We start from the raw sequence: 18,519 nt of genomic DNA, 5'->3' as shown, positions 1-18,519 counted from the left end.
ACTCGTCCCCTCCCTCTTTATCTACCCGGTTTGTCAGTGAAGGGGCTCAGCCGGTGGCTTTTTATTGTCAAGGCGCTTTCGAGCACCTAGCCCGTGAGGCAGCACGCACCACAATGCGCAGCCCGCTAGGCGCTTGTTTACTCTCGGTTTGTAAGGCTCGCTTTTTATAATACACCGTATTATTTTTTTTTCAGGTCGTCAGGCAGCAGAGAAACGATGATCAAGCCATGAAGGAAGCACGGACGGAGAAAAGGGTTTCTCCTCAGGGCCGGCCGCAGGGGGCCTTTCCCGCCTCCCCAGCACGGAGCAAAGGAATGCGCCGTGCGTCTTGTGGCGCCGCTGCCTCTGCGGCCCCCGCACCGTGCGCTTTGTGGCGCCGCGTCCGGGCGGAAGCGACGGGGGGGACGGGCGGCGGGCCCTTCCGGCGGGCTCGCGGGCTGGCTGCGCCTTGCCCCGCCGCCGCCTCCGCCTCCCCCACTCGCCGCTCGCTGCCGCTCGGCGCCTCCATCCTGGTACTTGGGAGTCTCCATCCTGGTTTCTCAAGTGCCCGGACCCAAAACAGGAAGTAAGTGCGCGGGGGCCTGCGGGCGGACAGGGCCGGGAGCGGCCGGGCAGGGGCGGTGGCGGCGGAGCGCGGCGGGCTGAGGGCATGGGGAGGGGGAGGCGGAGGCGGCCATGTCCGGCCCCACGCCTCAGTCGCGGCCGGACTGGGCCGGGCCGGGTTGGGCCGGCGGCGAAGCTGGCAGCGCTCTCGGCCAGCACCGTCGCCCGCTGAGAGGACGGGAAAATGGCGGCGGCGGCGGCCCGGGGACCAAATGGCGGCGCTGGCGGCCGGGGGGCAGTGAGGGGCTGAGGCGGGCCCTGAGGCGCGGAGCCGCCGCCTGCGGGGCGCTGCCCCCGCCCCGGGGGCAGTGCTGGGGGCCGGGGCAGGGCGGGCAGGGCCGCTGCCTCCCGCCGCCTCTCCCCTGGGCCGCGGGCCTGGCCGCCGTGCTGCGTGCTGTCGGGAGCGCTGCGCAGGAAGAAATGTGGACGGGGGCTGGCGGGCGACAAAAGCGAGGAAGCCTGGAAATTACCAAACCTTGGGTGCCTGGGGCGGGCGGCGTGCGGGATTTTTGGTGGGGTTTTTGTTTTTCTGGTCTTTCTTGATATTTCTGTTTTAAACGCCCTTCTCTGTAATAAAGGGCCATTTGCACGAACGATTTTAAATTCCCGATTTCCCCTTGCAAGGTCTGCGGTTGGGGTATCCTGAGCTAGTGGCTTTTATCTGTTTTGTTTCATAATCTTTTTTTTTTTTTTTTCCAGCGAGAGTTGTGATTTGAGGTTGCTTGGGGCTCTGTTTTTAAGTGGAGTTTGCCAAGATCAGGGGTTTCATCTAAAAGCAGCAGCAGGCTTTTCTGCTCTAGAGTTATGCTGTCTGTTTTGCCAAAATAAAAGACACTGGTCGGACAAGCCCCTTTTCCCATCCTTTTGGGGTTTTTTCCTTCTATTTGAGGGGTCTTTTTTTCTTAGGTCAGCACTTGGGAACCCTGAAGTGTATTACGCTTATGCTAGCTATCTCTTCAGCTGACAGATAGTATTTATATGTATTTATTCACAGAGAGTTACCATTGTTCAGCTTCATCTGGCCATTGTAAGTTATGAGTTGAAGTAATCTAGAAAATGCCTTTTGTTTGCCAGTGCTGCTCTGGCCATAGACGTAAGTTGGCTTCTTGACAGCATAGTTAAAATCCCTCTGCAAAACCAGGAGATGTAGACTTTGCAATGAGATGGACACATGTCATTTAGATTCTCATTTTCATCAGTCCACATTAATATAATAATGTCAACATCTTCATGCTTGTTTTCCGGACGCTTACTGAAACTTCCTGGATGATGTTTTATGACTTTACTAAAAGATTAAACATCAATTAAAACTGTTTAAATAGAATGCCTAAAAATGCTGATTTTTGGCTTAACCACTCAAAATTATAAAGTGTATACCTGCATACAAGAGACAAAGACCTCCATGTGTCCATACTGTATTTTATATACTGAAATAGTCTCTTATTTATAAGTGTAATTGTCTGGCCATCAGGAGGTTACAGAGCTGTGGCTTTGCTTATCAATCTTACACCTTGTGCAGTTAGGATAACAAATCAGCTTTTCGTATTTTATTGCATGCTAAATTTCTATCTGTTGTATATAAAGGTGAAGAAGTTAACTGTGTGCTTAGGATAAAACTGCATTTACATGAAGGAGATAGAGTATTTATTTTAGTACATATCATACTTCCCAAGATTTTTATCCATAGCCATAGAGTTGTGCCTGAGAGCCATTTTCTGTTATTGAAAATGTGCAACTTCCTGTATTTTTTCTTCTGAAAAAGCTAAGAATTAGCTTGTTTGTTTATTTGTTTTCCCCTGTGTGACATTTAAAGCATGCTCAGTGCCTTTTATTAAAATATCGATGGATAGGCTGGAGTTCGTGGAGTTCTGCCAGTTTTGGATCGATGCAAATAACAGTTTGTCCCATTGTGTCACCCATACATTCAGTTTCTGTGATGGCCCACTTCTCAAAATACCACTGACGAATAGAATGTAACTGTTCCTAAAGGACTGTAATCTCATGCTGGTACAGTTTAATAAATCTTTGTATGCCTTGAATTCAGGGTCCTTCTGTTTGATACCTGTTTGGTTTGGTCCCCTCTTAGGTTCTCTGTTGCAGCTGTTAAAGACAGTTTTTGTGTGGTGCAATTTTACATTTCAGCAGAACCCATTTCTTAAATAATAGCATCAGAGAATTGGTACTAGCTGAATAGTAGAAACTCCTGATTATATATTGGAAGTATTGACTTGACCGGAGTACACTAAACATGCAGGCTTCCTTAAGTGTGAGGTGTATGAGGTCCTGTAATGACTTTGTTTCCTTTGTGTAATTACTCTTAAATGAATGCCTTGACATCCCAGTGCCTTCCATGTGATTGTTCCAGTTAAATGCATCAGTAGCCTCCCTTAATAAACTTTGATGTTGCTTCTTTACAGGATTTAGTGAAATATACTTTTTAATTTTTGCCCAGTGCAAAGAAAACAGCTTTTAATACAATTCCATGCAGAAATTCAAAAAGATTTACAACAGTCCACAGAAGACTAGATATAACATTCAGTTAATAACTAGGCATAATGACAGAATTCTGTCTCCAAGGGTAAAAATACTGGTTCTTAGAAGTGCTTAAGTTTTACAGCCCACAGAATAATTGAGCCCATCTGCCTGATGAAGATGATTAGAATTACAGGAATTTTGTATAAAAAATGTTCATGTTTTTTGTAACTTGGTATAAAATCAGCTTTGTGGGGTTTTTTTTCCTGCCTAAGTCTGCTGCATGTTTCCCAGAAAAATAAGAACAGCTGTAGTATGTGGGTTTCGTGGAAAATTTATATTGGAATTCTATATTAAATTACTCTTGTGGGGGAAGTATTCTCCTCTGTCTTGTTTGGTTGCATGTTGAAACCTATTTAGAATTGTAATGCAACTCTTCAAAATGTTGAGTTTGGTAAATAACTCTCAAAAGTCTTAACAAGGCAAAAAATGCTTATTAAATTTACACTGATTCTAAGGTGCTATCTTAGAAATTTAAGATTATTCTGTCTTCACTGCATTTCGTAATAAGCATCCACACTGTTAGTGTATGTGCTTCCAACAGTGTTCTCTTCCCCCACAAGCTAATGCCCTCCGTCAGAACATAAAATATTAGTGGTAGATTGGTAGTTCTATAAAGAACGTGTTTGAATCAAGGATTAAAGAAAAGTCGTGGCTTATGCATTTAAAAGTAATGCAAGCTTTTTGTTTTAAATAGAAATCAATGCATTTTTCAAAAGCATACTTAGTGAACTTAGGAAAGGAAGGTGATATTTTGGAGGTGGCGAGACTACTCATGCTGTAGTTATCACTAATTAAGAAACCTTGGCTGTCATTAACTTTGTATTTAACTTTTTCAAGAGCAGATGTGTAGTGGATGTGCAGGTGTCTGTATGGAACAGAATTCACATGGCACATCCTGAAAGACCCGTGTGGTGGTACAGCATTGTTTAGCATGGCTTCAGCTGTCATGCCATGATAAATGAAGGACATCGGGCGAGTACAGTGTCCCTACAGCCAGTATCAAAGAAGCCTGCATCAGAGGGCGTTGTCTCCTGCAGCAGTTGTCTCCTGTGCTTACTCCACTGAGCTTGCTGAAAACTCCCAAGTGGTCCCATTAATGTCATATTTGATGTATCTTCAGCATACATGGTAGTTCTGTCATCGTTTAAGTGTAAAGCAGTGTTTTTTATAAGGTCTGGAGATTGTTTCCTATTCACCCAGAATCACTGCAGTTACTTAAGATTTTTTTTCTCACCTTTCGGTCACTAATTCAAGTCTTCATGGGTTAGCATTCCTGTCCTGGTGTAAATGTGTCTTACAAAACCAAGTTTGTTTCCATCAGTTTTCTTGTATGTGTACTGTAATGAATAAAAAACAATGTCCAAAATACGCATTTGACTTTGAGTTGGCTCCTTCTGTTTTTTTCAGTCAGTTTTCAGCTGAGGTCCAAGGCTATATCCATTACAGTTGATGGGATTTTTTCAAGTCAAATGAAGGATTTGGCTCTAAAGTTTTTTATCAAGGCTTGACTATAATTATTACCTTCACTCAGAAAACTTGAGATAGCTAAATCTCAAGTATCTGACACAGAACATTACTGGTTTTTTTTTTCTGGAGAGCCTGCAGTTACTGTTGGAATAAACCATTGTTGGGAGATAGGCAAACAGAAAACCTTGCGCAGCCCAGGAATTACATTGAAGAGTCGTCCTTAGGTGATCACAGTTCCTTGAACAGCTTGCAGTGCACAGTTCTTGATGCTTTGTTAGGAGTACCTGGGAGCTCAAGCTGACAACTGTAGACGTCTAACTTGATCAGAAGAATCAGTGCTGCTTTTAGATGTGGTGCCTCAGCTATTGTCTGTTTAGTTCTGTTACAACTCTTGTTTGTATGGAAGCGTCAGGGCAGCACCTATTGATCATGGTGTATCATTCTACCCACCTTTGAAAGAAGTGCCAGGTTTGGGTGTATGGACTCCTTTAATGCTGCATCCTTCTCTAACATGGCAAACCAGCAAGGGAGAGAATGCGAATGGGCAACCCTAATTAGTCGGTGGTTTTAATTTGGGAACCTAATCCTATAAACCTATTCTTTGATCCTCAGGAAATCCTGATGAAACAATGACCTAGCTTTGCTCTCTTTGTATTGAGTTTTCAGTGTTCTTTCAATAAAAAAGAAGGAATGGTCTTCTGTATCTTCTGCTGTGGATGGTGCTATAGTTTCTACTGCTTCTAGATCAGCTTTAGGTGAAGTACCTGATAGACACGTTTTATAAAAATAAATTTTATGTCTTTCAAGCCTTTATAGTGGTGAGAAGAAAGATAGGTGCTTTCAGCTGATCCTAGAAAAATAAATGTCATTACTTTCTGTTCACGTAAAATTAAAGGGACAATCCTCCATGGCATTTCAGGTAACTTTGGGAATTTTTACTCCAGCATTCTTTGTAGTAAAAGTTACTCAGAAAGTACATACAAACATGAAAAAGAGAATCTGTCTGTTTCTTTTGGTCCTCCAGAATGATGCAATTTGTTCACTCCCCAAAAAAGCTAAATGAATAGCTCAAAACTGGGTTGAAGAAGTCTGCTAATTTAGCTATAACACTTTGGATTTCTTTCTTAAAGTTTTAGAGTTAAGGGTGCATTTTTTGGTTCTTAAAAATCGGTTCTATAGCCATGCAGCAAACATCACTTCTAGTAAAGTATAGGGCAGAGGCTGTAGAACTCAGAAGCAGATGAATCCCAAGGAAGTTATTGCCTCCTACGCTTGTATGTGGCAAGGAGCTGCTGCTGATGGTAGATACGAAAGTAAATTTGAGAACCCTCTCATTTGAAATTTCAACAGTATCCGAAATTGACGTGTTCAGAAGGGTAATACCACTTCATTCTAGGAATCGGTCACTACCTGCGCTTAAAGATGTGCCAAATTTCATCAAGCCTGAGAAGTGAAAAGTAATTTTATTGGAAGACTGGCAGTAGTGTTATTCTTCCAAGAAAACGCTGTTCTTGGGAATCTTCAATACCAAAGAACATGTTTTCTGAATAAAAATTAAATAATTTCCTGCCAAAGCCATATTGTTAACATTAGAAGGGGGATTTAAAATCCAGGTTGTAAATTCCACCTGCGTATGGATACATGGATATTCCTGCTTGGTACATGGAAGCTTTGTAATGTAATTGTGATTGGTTGGGGTTTTTTTTAAGCTATGGTCTATGGTTGGGGTTTTTTTATTAATGTAAGTTAACATTGTTGATAACAGTATTTTGGCTTCAAAATAAAAGTTGCAATTAACTTTTTTCCTGTTGTTGACGTGTGAGAAAACACATAAAAATGACTGAGCTCTTCACAGAGAAATTGAAGATACTTACTTTTTACAAATCTCTGCCAAAGATAGTCACCAAACCCAGGTGTTCAAAACTGATGAAGTGATTGCAAAGCTGGGTATTTTAGATGTGATTTCATGTAGATTCTGCAGCAGAAAAGGCTACGTTTCTTTCTACTTGGTGGATAACACCTTTTTTGTTTTATTTCAAAATTAGTAATAGCACTAGTTTACACTGACGTTCTTACAAGTTTTGGGTTTTTTCATAGTATTTTTATAGTGGAAATGAGATTATCAGAAGCACTTTGTATTGCCCTAGTTCACTGACTAGTGTATACAGCTTACCCTGGATAACTTATTTTCTGCATATTTTTTTTTATACTGGTGATTGCTTGCACCCAGTTTTTCTGTTGCTCATGTAGTTCCAATGCTAAAGAAAAAATACAAGCTTCACAATTATTTATATGCATGGAAGGAGAATAAAACTTTGCAACTTTATGTATAAATAGTGCAGCTATGAGTAGTACAAGATTACAGAAATATTTCTCCATCTTGACTAGCTTTAGGTTATGTAATAGTGAAATTATTAAATGAGCAGTGGAACAAATATTAGTGAGAAAAAAAGTAATAGCCTAGGTTTGTATTTAAAAAAACCCAACAACAAACAACAAAAAAATCCCAAACCAAACAGTAGTAGATTACAAATGTCCTGAATAGGGAATTTGGGTACTATTTTAAACTGGAAAAGTAACTGAAGCTATCTGATGTTTCCCTGTGCAACGTATAAGTCTACAGGAAAAATAAAGGCAGGTGAATGTCTGAAACTGGAGTTTTTCATGTAAAAGAACATACATACATCCGTCATTCTCTGGGGGAGTTTACGCTGGTTGGTTGAGATAAAGGAAGCAACATTACGATCACAGTGGCAGTCTGACTGCAGAAATGTAACCTGTGTATTGCTCTTTCAGGTTTGAGTATGAGCACAGTCAAAGAAGAGTCTGACACAGTGACAATAGAAACCGTGAACTCTGTGACTTTGACTCAGGACACTGAAGGGAACCTTATACTTCATTGCCCTCAAAATGGTATAGAATTGTACTGCATAGTATTTTTTTTCTTTTTTCACTGGTCCAACCATCATACTTCCCTGTCCCCAAATCCTGTGAGTTACTTGGACTCAACTTACTGTGCTGCAGTTTGTTCTGTTTCAGTTTAAAGAAGGATGAAGTGTCAAATTAGGTGTAAATCACAAAATTCTGTGTATATGTGCCCAACAAGGATATAACTATCCTGATTTATTTTAGTGGAAGTCGGTTCTTAGAACCGAGCATGTACCCAGAGTTCTCTTGATGTAGGGGACTGGTTTGTGTGTGATGGACTGCATATGGAATGTACAAAGAAAATCTCACAGATAATGTGTGTTGAAGAAAGCATGTGAACTGTTGTTTCCCATAACTCAGACCAACTTCCTGGTCAGTAGTAAAGCACCGAAGCAACCTATCACATTTGCTTCCGCCTTTTGTTTTGGGCTGCTTTGGTAGCAGAACTTTCTCCAAAACTGTTTTGTTAACAGAAAGTAACCTGTGTATGTTTCTGTTGTTAGAAGCTGATGAAGTAGACTCTGAAGACAGCACTGAACCTCCACACAAGAGGCTTTGCTTATCAGAGGATGATCAAAGCCTTGATGATTCCACTCCATGCATTTCTGTTGTTGCAGTTCCAAGTAAGTTCTTTTATGTACTCTTCTAACAAATGTTTCTGTTGGTAAAGGTTAAAAGTGGACTTTTTGGATCGCGTTACAATATTTTGCATGGTTTATCAATATACTTGGGTATCATTCTTACCTCATAGAGCCTTGAATAGTTTTGCAGCAATTGTTGTCTACACAGTACTGTTAAACCTGCCTTACAGATAGAGGCCTGCAGACACAGGTGTATTGAATAAGTTGAAGGATAAGCGAATGAACAGCAAACTAGACGCTGTCCATCTGCAATTAGGGATTTTTAGTGATCAAACAGCAGCTTTTGCATGTTTTGTAACATTGAGACATATGATGTTTTTAAGGCAGAGATTGTTGTACAAAAGATAGGCTGAGGACTGAATTAGTCTTAAGGAAGTTGATTGAATCTTGAATAGTTCAATATAATCTCCCAAAGGGAGGCAAAACCAGATCCAGCAAGTTAAAATACCAGTTTACAATACCTAGAGCAGTTTTGTTTCATGGAACTTAGTAGAAACTCCTTAGAAATAAAGGCATTATCATGTTGAAGGGAAAAAGAATGCAGCCAAAAGATTTGAACGTTGGCCTTTAGTAACCGGAAAATACTGAAGATAGGGCTGGAAAGGGAGCATTAGTACAGTTCCAATGTTTGCACCGAATCAAACACTTTGTATTTATACATTCCACATTTTCTTAATTGTAGTCAAGTATAAAACTGAAGGTTTCAAAACCCATATCTAAATTTTATGAAGAGAAAGAGTTGATAATCATTTTGATGATTATACTGTGTCAACAAATAATTACCAAATAAGGCCTCTTCAAAATTTCCGTTGCAAAGGTAGCACTATATAAAACCTGTAGCATGCATAAAAAAATACAGGAAGAAGGTAGGCAATTAACTTATCCATTCTGAAGTTTCAGAAAATGATCAGAGCTTTGAGGTGACCATGACTGCTACCACTGAGGTAGCTGAAGATGAGATTAACGAAGGAACTGTCACTCAGATTCAGGTACAGTAAAACTTCAAAATTGACCTTTTGGTGTACGTTTTTATTTAAATGGAAATGAAAAGGGAAACAAATAGCGGAAAGGGGTTATTAAAGTAATAAGGTTATTTTTAGTATGAAATTAATGTATTTGAGCGTAGATCTCGTTTGTAAAATATTGGTCTAGAAAACTGCAATTGAATCATTTTATATATGACAGAGGTTATTTGTAGCGTAACTTACTGCCCAAAGAGCAATACAGAAAACAGCAATAGGTATAACCCTCCACTGATAATTACTTGCTCTGTGGTGGTCCGCATATAAAACAATTTTATCTGGTATTTCTGTCATTCTTTGATTATAAATTAAGCTTTATAACAGGCCTAAATACACTTTGTTTTGTCACCAATCCTAACAGTTTCATACGGTTCTCATTGTGGGTGTACCATGTTTACAAGTTCTAGATCAGAGATGGTGGACACAGTGCTCTTTCTGCCAAAGCCAGTGAGACTGTTCCTATTCACTGTACATTAAACAGGATGAAGAATGATATCTAATAAATTCTCACAACATCTGTGTGTTAAGATGCTAAATATCACTCAGGTGTTTAAGAAAGGTGAATGTACTTTCAATGCCGTATCTAAAAAGTGGCACTTTCTGAGCAGTCAGCAACGTGACTAGGTGTGCTGGTTTAATTGTCCTTCAAGTTATGCCTCCATGTTAAATGCGAGGTGGTAGAAAGCACTGAAGATCTTACAGGATGATATCATATTGGTCTTTTCAAGATTCTTCAGGATGAACAACTGGATGAAATCTCCCCAATGGGCAATGAAGAAGTGTCAGCTGTTAGTCAAGCCTGGTTCACTACTAAAGAGGATAAGGATTCTCTAACAAATAAAGGTAGGGCATTTCAAATGCAGTTCTCCCAAGCTGTAAAATGGTAAGCTATTCCAAATGTCTCGGAACATTTTACAGGTTGCGTAAAGTAATCTCTGGTCTGGCTTTTTCAGTGAAGGTAGTTGAGAAGACTGAGTCTAAAAATGCTGCAAGATCCCATGCATTTTCTTCACCATCTCTCTTACATTTTGTATGCAAGAAGGAAGCTGGAATACCAGATACACTTGGAGAGGAAGAGGGACCATGCTTTCAGTGGTGACAGTGGTTCTAGTGGCCGTGGTAGAAAACTGCCGTAGGTAATGTGTTGGCACATGCAGGGCAGACAGTTGTGCGTGCTCCGTTTGCACTTCTACTTGGTTAGGAGATGGGAAGCTGCAGTCAGAGAAGGATGGACCAGGAAAAAAAATCAACCTGCACTCAGGTTAATCCATCTTTCCCCAAGTAGAGCTTATTAGTCTGGCTACCATGTTGTGGTTCATATTAAAGTTTCTGGAAGTGAGTTGTTTCAGAGGTGGAGGGGTCATGCAGACCAGATTCTACTGAAATAATCACCACTACTCCACTACTTCTAAAAATGTGCCCCACTGGCATTACTCTCTTTCAAAATGTATCTGCGCAATCATGTAGTAGTTGTTGAACTTCGGAGCTCCCCACCCCACAGCAAACGTCTTTTTAAACCTAGACAAAAAATTTAGTGTCAAATTAAGCCATGTCTCTCCAGTTTCGTCTCTCTACTATTTTTCTTACTCTGACTTTACCTCTTTCTAGGGATGAAAAAAATCCAATCTTTTACAGTCAGTCCAAAGTAACTCCCTTTTTTATTGGAAAACTTCAGGAAAAAAAGTAATGGTTTTCTCTCCCAGAAGCAAATGATCTCTTACTCAGTGAGCTCTACTCCAGAGACCTGCGCGTACTGCTGAGTCAGTGAGAAAATACGGGGAGGCCTGCAGAACCTGGATGTCGGATATGGAAAATTCAGAAGAGGGGAACTGAGCAACTCTGTCAGTGACCACTTACTGATCCCAAGTGTGCACTGACAGTTGCTTCTAACAGCCAATAAATAATTTCTCCCCATTTTCTTTGTCCTTCTTATTTATTAGATTTATAGGGCTTCAAAAGTCGGTATTCAGTGTTCAGTCCAAGGACTGGGGAAGAGACAGGAAAGCAAAGAGGTTGCTCTGCATCACAGTACTGAGGCAGTTGGGTAGAAGTAGTGAGAAATCCTATTGCTACAGTTCCAGTGCTCTAGGGTGAGAAGCAGCACAGAGATCATGATCTTTACAGTAGTCAGTGGGAAAGGACTTTGGTTGGGAGCAGCTTGTTTTCAGCTGTCACTGGAGGAGTATGTACTGGTGATTTGGTAAAGAAAGGAGTGACTGTTCTAATTTGACTTGGTGGCCTCATATTTGATGTGTGCCTTGTTAAATATATTAGAAACTTAATGCCTTCGTAGCTGTCTCACAGGCATATCAACTGACCATATATCACAGGTAGCATTTATAATTGGGAATGAATGAAGGCATTAAATCTGGTAATTCTAATGAAGAGATTAATAACTTGAAGACATTTCCAATAAAATATGCCAAGAAAAATATTTGAGAATCCATACTAGCAGAACTTTTCTTGGGGTTTCCATGTTTAGTGACAGAGATCAGCTGTGGAGGAAGCCCAGTGCATCTCCTTTTACATTAGCGAGGAGTTTGACATGTGTTGCCTAAGCTAATAATTTTATAGCACTCCACCTAGTAATGCTTTCTTTCAAGACCTGTAGGCAGGTTATAATAATCTTGGCATTGAATATGCAGACACATGAAGTGCAAAATATATGTCATTTTCTTAAAATAGTTAGGTATTAACGGTTAGTCCATGTGAAGAGTATCAGTGTCCCTTTAAGTCAGTTCAGATGCCTGGATAGAGATGTGAATCACAGCTACAGTGGTAGATTATTGTTTTGTCTCTGTAGGTTTGGAAGAAGAGATTGAAGCCATCAGGCACAAGGGAAGAGTTTTCTTGCATCGGTTCCAACAGTATTAGTAATAATGCTTGTACTTTTCATTATAATTGGATTTGAGTAAACAATCTCTTTGGTGCGTTCTGCCTCTCAGCTGTGGTAATTAGCAGGCTGAGAAGGAAGTACCCTGATTTTTCTGACCAGAGATGGGCAGGTAGCCAGCACACACCAGTATGTAAACTGGGTCACCAGTATAATCTTAATTATAAGTGATCATTAATATTAAGTATGGTATGAGCATGAATGGAGAAAAAGAGGAATCTGTATGTAGATTTAGGGTAGGAATGTTTTGATCTTTTATTGATAGACTTGAGGTTTGAAATTTTCTCTGAATAAAATTGATTGGTTTTGCTTTTGAAGCTTAGCTGGCATTGTAGTTACTAAGGGCATAGACAAAGACAAAACATGATGTTTGTTTCTATTGGTTTCCCAGTTTTTAATTGGGGAAAAAAAACACTTGCCTTGAGTCTTCATCTTGACTGTGACCACTGGGCATTACTCCTAATGCAAAAAAAGAAGAGAGATATGGACCAGCTTGTAACAATGGACTAGGTAGAGCATTTATCTCTATGAAAAGCACTCACAGTAGGTAGTACCACTCACATGTTGGGAAATGATAAGGCGTATAAGAGAACTCGGTGTTGTTGCCAGGTCCTCAGGTAATATTAGGAGTCACATTTTAAGTCCCAGCTTCTGGAATCACTTGCTTGGAAATTTCAGCTGTCAGTTTAAAGACAGAAGTTTTCTGGATGTGGCTGAAGGGAAAGCCTGAAAATGTGACTTGACAGCAAACAGAGGAATGCATGTTCTGTTTTTAAAAAGTGGATGTTTTAGAAGAGGGGTCTGACTGACTCACATTATGTAAACATAAGTTGACAGTTACTAGGGGTTGTTTACCAGTTCTGAAAGAACATTGTTTAATTGTAGTTAAAGTAGCTAAAATTACTTTTTTCTTCATTAATTGTAGTGAGGGTCATGTTTTCTGATATTTCTGTTCTTGTTTTGCTAACTTTCACTTCAGTAATTAGTTGGTCATTTCTATTTTCAGGCCATAAGTGGAAGCAAGGGATGTGGTCAAAGGAAGAAATTGACATTTTGATGAGTAACATTGAGCGTTATTTAAAGGTATGTGTTAGCATATGTTATCTGCTAGTTGGTGTGGTGATGCAGCTCCTGTTAGAAACCAGCTTCCCTTAGTACTTCCCAGAATATGCAATAAGCGATTCTGATCAGTTCCCAGTAGACATGGTCATTGCTCATTTGAAATACATAAGAAAATTGTATCCATATACAGGATTTAAGACTACGTACTGAATATAACATTTTATATTTTATATATATATATATAAAAATTTAAAATTTTATATCAGGATGTTTGAGTGGCTTAATCTGTTTCTCTGAATATACATCACTCATGAAACCTTCGGTGAAGACAGAGGAAAAAAATTTAGTAGTAGAGATAATTTTCCTTACAAAGCATTGAATACAACTTCCAGACTTCTTTGATACCTTATCTGTATTTGTTTACTACACTGCAAGGAAGCCTGTATCTGCTGTCTTCCCCTTAATATATCGGTGTCAGAGTGCTGTGTAAAAATAGGCATGCAGTTAAGCTGACAGTGATAATTGCCCATAAGTCATATTTGTGGTAGGCTTACCACTGAGGATATTTGAGCTGAGCCCTTACAGCTGAAAATGTATAGCTTGGATATTACAGGATCACCATCCTTCATTTGTGGATCAAAAAAAGCCCTGAATTTAGACTTCATTGGTGTAAAAATTCTCAGTATTTTTTGTGGAAAGTGTGCCTGCTTTTACATGTATTAGAATTTCTGCCACAAAATCATTAAAATAGGTAATACTGTTTTTTAAATCTGGAGAAGCTTTTTTAAGCTAGCTAAATATCTTTTTTTAGTTACTGGTATCTCACTTGATTAATTATTTTCCCATTTGTCTGCTTTCTTGTACTGCTTCAAATAATTGAAATATAAAGACTTTTAGTTTAAGCTGAAGTTAAACTAAAGCTTTTCTTTTATACTTAACTCCAGTGTTTTTGTATGGAATTTACTTTGAGTTTCCATTGGAACAAGAAGAGTAGTTTAACTGAAAAAAAAAAAAATTGCTTTCAGATAAGGAATATCCAAAATTATGTAATAAATTGATACAGTACTGTTTGACAACCTTCCTTTGTATGACCCCAGGCTAATTCCACCACAGTGTATTTTCCGTGATGTTCTAAATGATGGTTCAATTTTTGATCTTAAAATATACATTGGAGAGATTTTTTTTTTTTAATGTGGATGAAGGTTAGAGCTTCCATGTCTACCTGGACTCCAGTGTAAAAAAAAAAAACCCAAACAAAAACAAAACCAAACAAAAAACCAAACAACCACCAAAACCTAGTATTCGAGGGTTTGTATTTGAGGTAGCTAATTTATAAATACTCCATTTAACTTTTGGACAGTAGTATTTGTGATACATAGAAAGTTGCATAATAGCATACTAGGCTTCAATACTTCGTGTGCTGCTTTTTGATTTCTAGGAGACTTTAAGGTGTTTTGTTTGTGGTTTGTTGTTGTTTGTTGGTTTTTTTTAAATGCTTTCTTCTAGGCCCGTGGAATAAAAGATGCCACTGAAATTATATTTGAAATGTCAAAAGATGAAAGAAAAGACTTTTACAGGACAATAGCTTGGGGTCTGAATCGACCGCTCTTTGCTGTCTATAGAAGAGTTCTTCGCATGTATGATGACAGAAACCATGTTGGAAAGTATGAAAACCTCTAATGCTGCATGGTTTTATTGGTTTAAGTAGGGTCATGTATTTAATGTTTGACATGTTATTTGTGAGTCAGAAGATTCTAACCAAACAGACCTAGCTCTTACTAATCATAAATCACTTCTGCTGAATTCTGGTAGATCAACCATGACAATAGTTGTGTTAATTTGATGGTATCCATGAGTGAAAACCAAAAAAAACACCAAAAAAACCCAAAATAAGGATGCAGAGAGGATTCTGATATGATTGGAAGACTGACACAAGCATGGATCTGCTGAGGTGTGGTTTCTTTCTAGAGCTGTGACCTTGAGCTAATTGATCTTCATCCCTGTGCCCTTAGTTTTGCCCACTGGTAAAGCAATGGGTAAGGTGCCATCCAGAAGTGCTGAAAAGGTTGTTAGATTTTAGCTTTTAAAAGCAGTTGAAAATTACAAATACCATCTTATGCTGATTGTTGGGGGTTTTAATGTAAAATCAGCTTTATGGTGATTCTGAACAGAGACAGGACAGAAAAAATGGCTGTTTAGTTGAGAGACTAATACACAAAGTTCTAATTCTATTCTTAGTAGTCAGATCTCTGAGAATGAGGAATTTTGCTTGCAAATGAGAGGAATGTTAGACCAAATAACCCTAGGAATATGTACCAAGGTGGAACATGGCATTTGTTCTTCAAGTTCTTGAAGCATTTAGTCAGATGGTTTCTTACATCTCAAATTCCTCAATCTCTTGTTGCAACTAAATATGTACTGTGTGGTTAGTAAAACAAAAATATTTATGCCGTATGCTTTGTTTAAAATAATGTCTTTTTATTTACCTGTTGCTTAGGTATACTCCTGAGGAAATTGAAAAACTTAAAGAGTAAGTCTTTTTATTAACAAGATCACACTACTTTGTTTATATCTAGTATCTTGAGAGTTTTTACAGGTTTTGTTTCACGAAATCACTAAAAAGTTACAAGTAAATTTCCTGCTCCAACTGTCAGAAAACAGTGGTCATCAAATTAATCTGAAGAGAAATGAAACAACATTTGGATTATTTTTTTTTATTTCCTAATGTGTATTCAGGACATAAGCAATATGCAATAAAGTTCTAAAGCAAGCCTTCTGTTTAAACTAGTAATGTTTTGGATTTTTGCAGGCAGTCAACATTTGTTTGTGAAAAACAGAAATTCCCTTTCTTTAGGAAATCTGAGTAAAGGTTGTTTCTAAAGAAAGTGGAAGGTCAAGGATAGAATCTCTCTTGTGAAGGTATTAAAAAGGTACATGAATTGTCAGTAAGGCTTTTTGATTTTTGTCCATGAACTTGATAGATCAAAGAAGAGGGGCTGCAGACTTTATCTTCCCTTGCACCTTTCCAGGTTGAGCAGTTTGAAGAAACCAAGTTGGGCTGAAGGAAAGAAGGGAGTATATTTCATTGTGTTGATGGATATGTTTGGATCAGTTTAGCTGGTTTGTGTCATTCACAAGCTGCCTGTGGTTCAGATGTGTCAGAAGTAGTCATGGCTGAACATGTTAAGCAACCTGTTGTCATGTGTGGGAGGAAAATAATAGTTAAAATTATGAACATGATTTTGCAGTGTTCTGCTTCATTTCAGTTGTAGGATATCTGGGTTTTTATCAGGCCTTATTTAGATTTCTCAAATGATCTCTATACCACCTGAAAACCCTTGAGGAACATGTGTAGAATGGATGTTGGCTGTTTATCTAAACAGTCATACTGTGTTTAACACAGTAATTATGCCTCACAACCTTCCTGCAAGACAGTTAGATATTAAGCATTTTATAAGTGAGTATCCTGTGGTTTAGCTGGCCCAAAAGCTAATAGCTTCTAGAAATACATAGAAAAACTGTCAGGGATGATAGAAAATATGAATATGGTAGTATCAAAGTCAGTCCCCATTCTGTTTTTAAGCCTGTAAACTGCACGTGTGTCCTGGTTTTATTAGAGCATATTTGATATTTTGGTAATCTCATAACTGGATATAGTGCTAATGAGCATGTTTCTGTTTAGGCTGAGAACAAAGCATGGTAACGATTGGGCCACAATAGGAGCTGCACTGGGGAGAAGTGCTTCATCTGTAAAAGACAGATGTCGATTGATGAAGGATACCTGCAACACAGGTGAGGTAAATGCTGGTGTCGGTAATGGCTGTTCTACTTAAAACTTTGTCATCTTTGCCTTTGTCAGTGGTGTTTTCAGAGATGTGTAACACTGAACCCAGGAACTTAAAATGTGAAATCTGGGACCATTTTTAGAACATCTTTGGTACAGGTTTCTGCAGTTTCACTTCTGAAAGATCAGAACATATGTTTATGCCACAAGAGCATATTTTGTTAAGGTGGATTAAAAAGTACTTTTCCTTGTGTTTAATGTTTATAAACATGCATTGTATATTTGGTATCAGTTAAGAGACAGATGTGCTTTAGGAATAAAGTATTGTTTACTTTGTAGTGCGTATATTCAAATGGAAGGAAAATGTAGTCACACCTCATGTGATTACTGTATACTAAATTGTTGCATGGTTTATTTACTTCAACTCATACAATTCAGGTAGCTTAGACCAGTTTGCTCAGTATTTTGGTAAGTTCTGTGTGGCTTCATTCATCTGTGTGAAGGGAAGAGAAGAGAAGAGAAACTTGGTAGCAAAACAATGGAATTACGCATTTGTTACTCAGGAATGGCTGTAATATATATTGTTAGTAAGTAAAAACAGTTAATATTTTCTTCACAGGTCAATATTTACATCTGGAATAAGGTGTTAGGCACTGAAGATAAATGTCTGGTGACATGTTATGGATCAGAACAGAGGGCATCTTTTAGTTAAGTTGGAGGGCTTTTCTTTCTTTCAGGGAAGTGGACAGAGAAAGAAGAAAGAAGACTAGCAGAAGTAGTACATGAGCTAACTAGCACAGAACCGGGTGACATTGTCACACAAGGTGTATCGTGGGCTGCTGTGGCAGAACGGGTTGGGACACGCTCTGAAAAGCAATGCCGCTCTAAATGGCTCAACTATCTCAACTGGAAACAAAGTGGGGGCACTGAGTGGACCAAGGAAGATGAAATAAATCTGATCTTGAGGTTTGTTATTTTAGTTACTTTTAAAGGTTTGTAATACATGACTCTAGCAGGATTCCATTGGGGTCCATTTTGCTGGTTTCTGAGACACTAAAAACTCTAGAACCCTCCAAAAATCACTACTGTGTTTACAGTTCCCAGAGATTTATTATTGAACATATTTTTTGTTTTTTGTTTTTTTAGTGAATATTAGTGTTCGTGAAAGGTGTCAGATTGAAAACCCTGGAGACTGAAGTCTTCTTTATTCCACAGAAAAGGTACAGCACAGGCAGCAACCGTGCAAGCTTCCCACACGTTGCCCCACCAATGCGCTTTAACCCTTCACTGGAGGGTAGTTCAGTCTCCCTGCCCGTTCAGTCCTTGGCCTCTCTGCAGAGATGACCAACAAGGGTCAAGTGTGGTGGTGGTTTCTGTGATGTGGACATCTTGTCTACAAAGAACTAAACTGAGACTGCAAATTAATTTCATGTAGGCCACCAAACACTGATTGGATATCAGCATCTTTGACTGCATTTGAACTGGCAACCTGGTAGTAACTTTGGAAATCTTTTGCTCTCTCCAGTCCTCCTCCCATTTTGAATGCCTTTACCTCAGGCTTTTTAGCCAGTGGATTTTTATGGT

General features: G+C 39.1%; 1 protein-coding gene across 3 annotated transcripts in view; it reads left to right on the top strand.

Annotated features, from left to right (window-relative positions):
- The first annotated feature begins 400 nt into the window (after nt 1-400).
- Nucleotides 401-18,519, top strand: part of DMTF1 (cyclin D binding myb like transcription factor 1) — a 30,625-nt gene continuing 12,506 nt past the window's right edge. Inside the window, exons 1-10 of one of the 3 annotated variants that reach the window (XM_040594428.1) lie at nt 401-565; nt 7,402-7,518; nt 8,037-8,156; nt 9,069-9,163; nt 9,925-10,039; nt 13,096-13,172; nt 14,658-14,815; nt 15,649-15,681; nt 16,834-16,943; nt 17,673-17,901. In XM_040594428.1, the coding sequence (XP_040450362.1) occupies nt 7,410-7,518; nt 8,037-8,156; nt 9,069-9,163; nt 9,925-10,039; nt 13,096-13,172; nt 14,658-14,815; nt 15,649-15,681; nt 16,834-16,943; nt 17,673-17,901 (1,046 nt within the window). In that variant the 5' untranslated portion in view covers nt 401-565; nt 7,402-7,409. Of the gene's footprint in view, nt 566-7,401; nt 7,519-8,036; nt 8,157-9,068; nt 9,164-9,924; nt 10,040-10,243; nt 10,333-13,095; nt 13,173-14,657; nt 14,816-15,648; nt 15,682-16,833; nt 16,944-17,672; nt 17,902-18,519 lie in introns of those variants that run through there. The other 2 variants (XM_040594429.1, XM_040594430.1) reach the window with 2 other exon arrangements.

Source organism: Falco naumanni, chromosome 5 (genome assembly GCF_017639655.2).
Source record: "Falco naumanni isolate bFalNau1 chromosome 5, bFalNau1.pat, whole genome shotgun sequence".
NCBI lineage: Eukaryota > Metazoa > Chordata > Aves > Falconiformes > Falconidae > Falco > Falco naumanni.
This window is presented reverse-complemented; position numbering and strand designations above follow the sequence as displayed.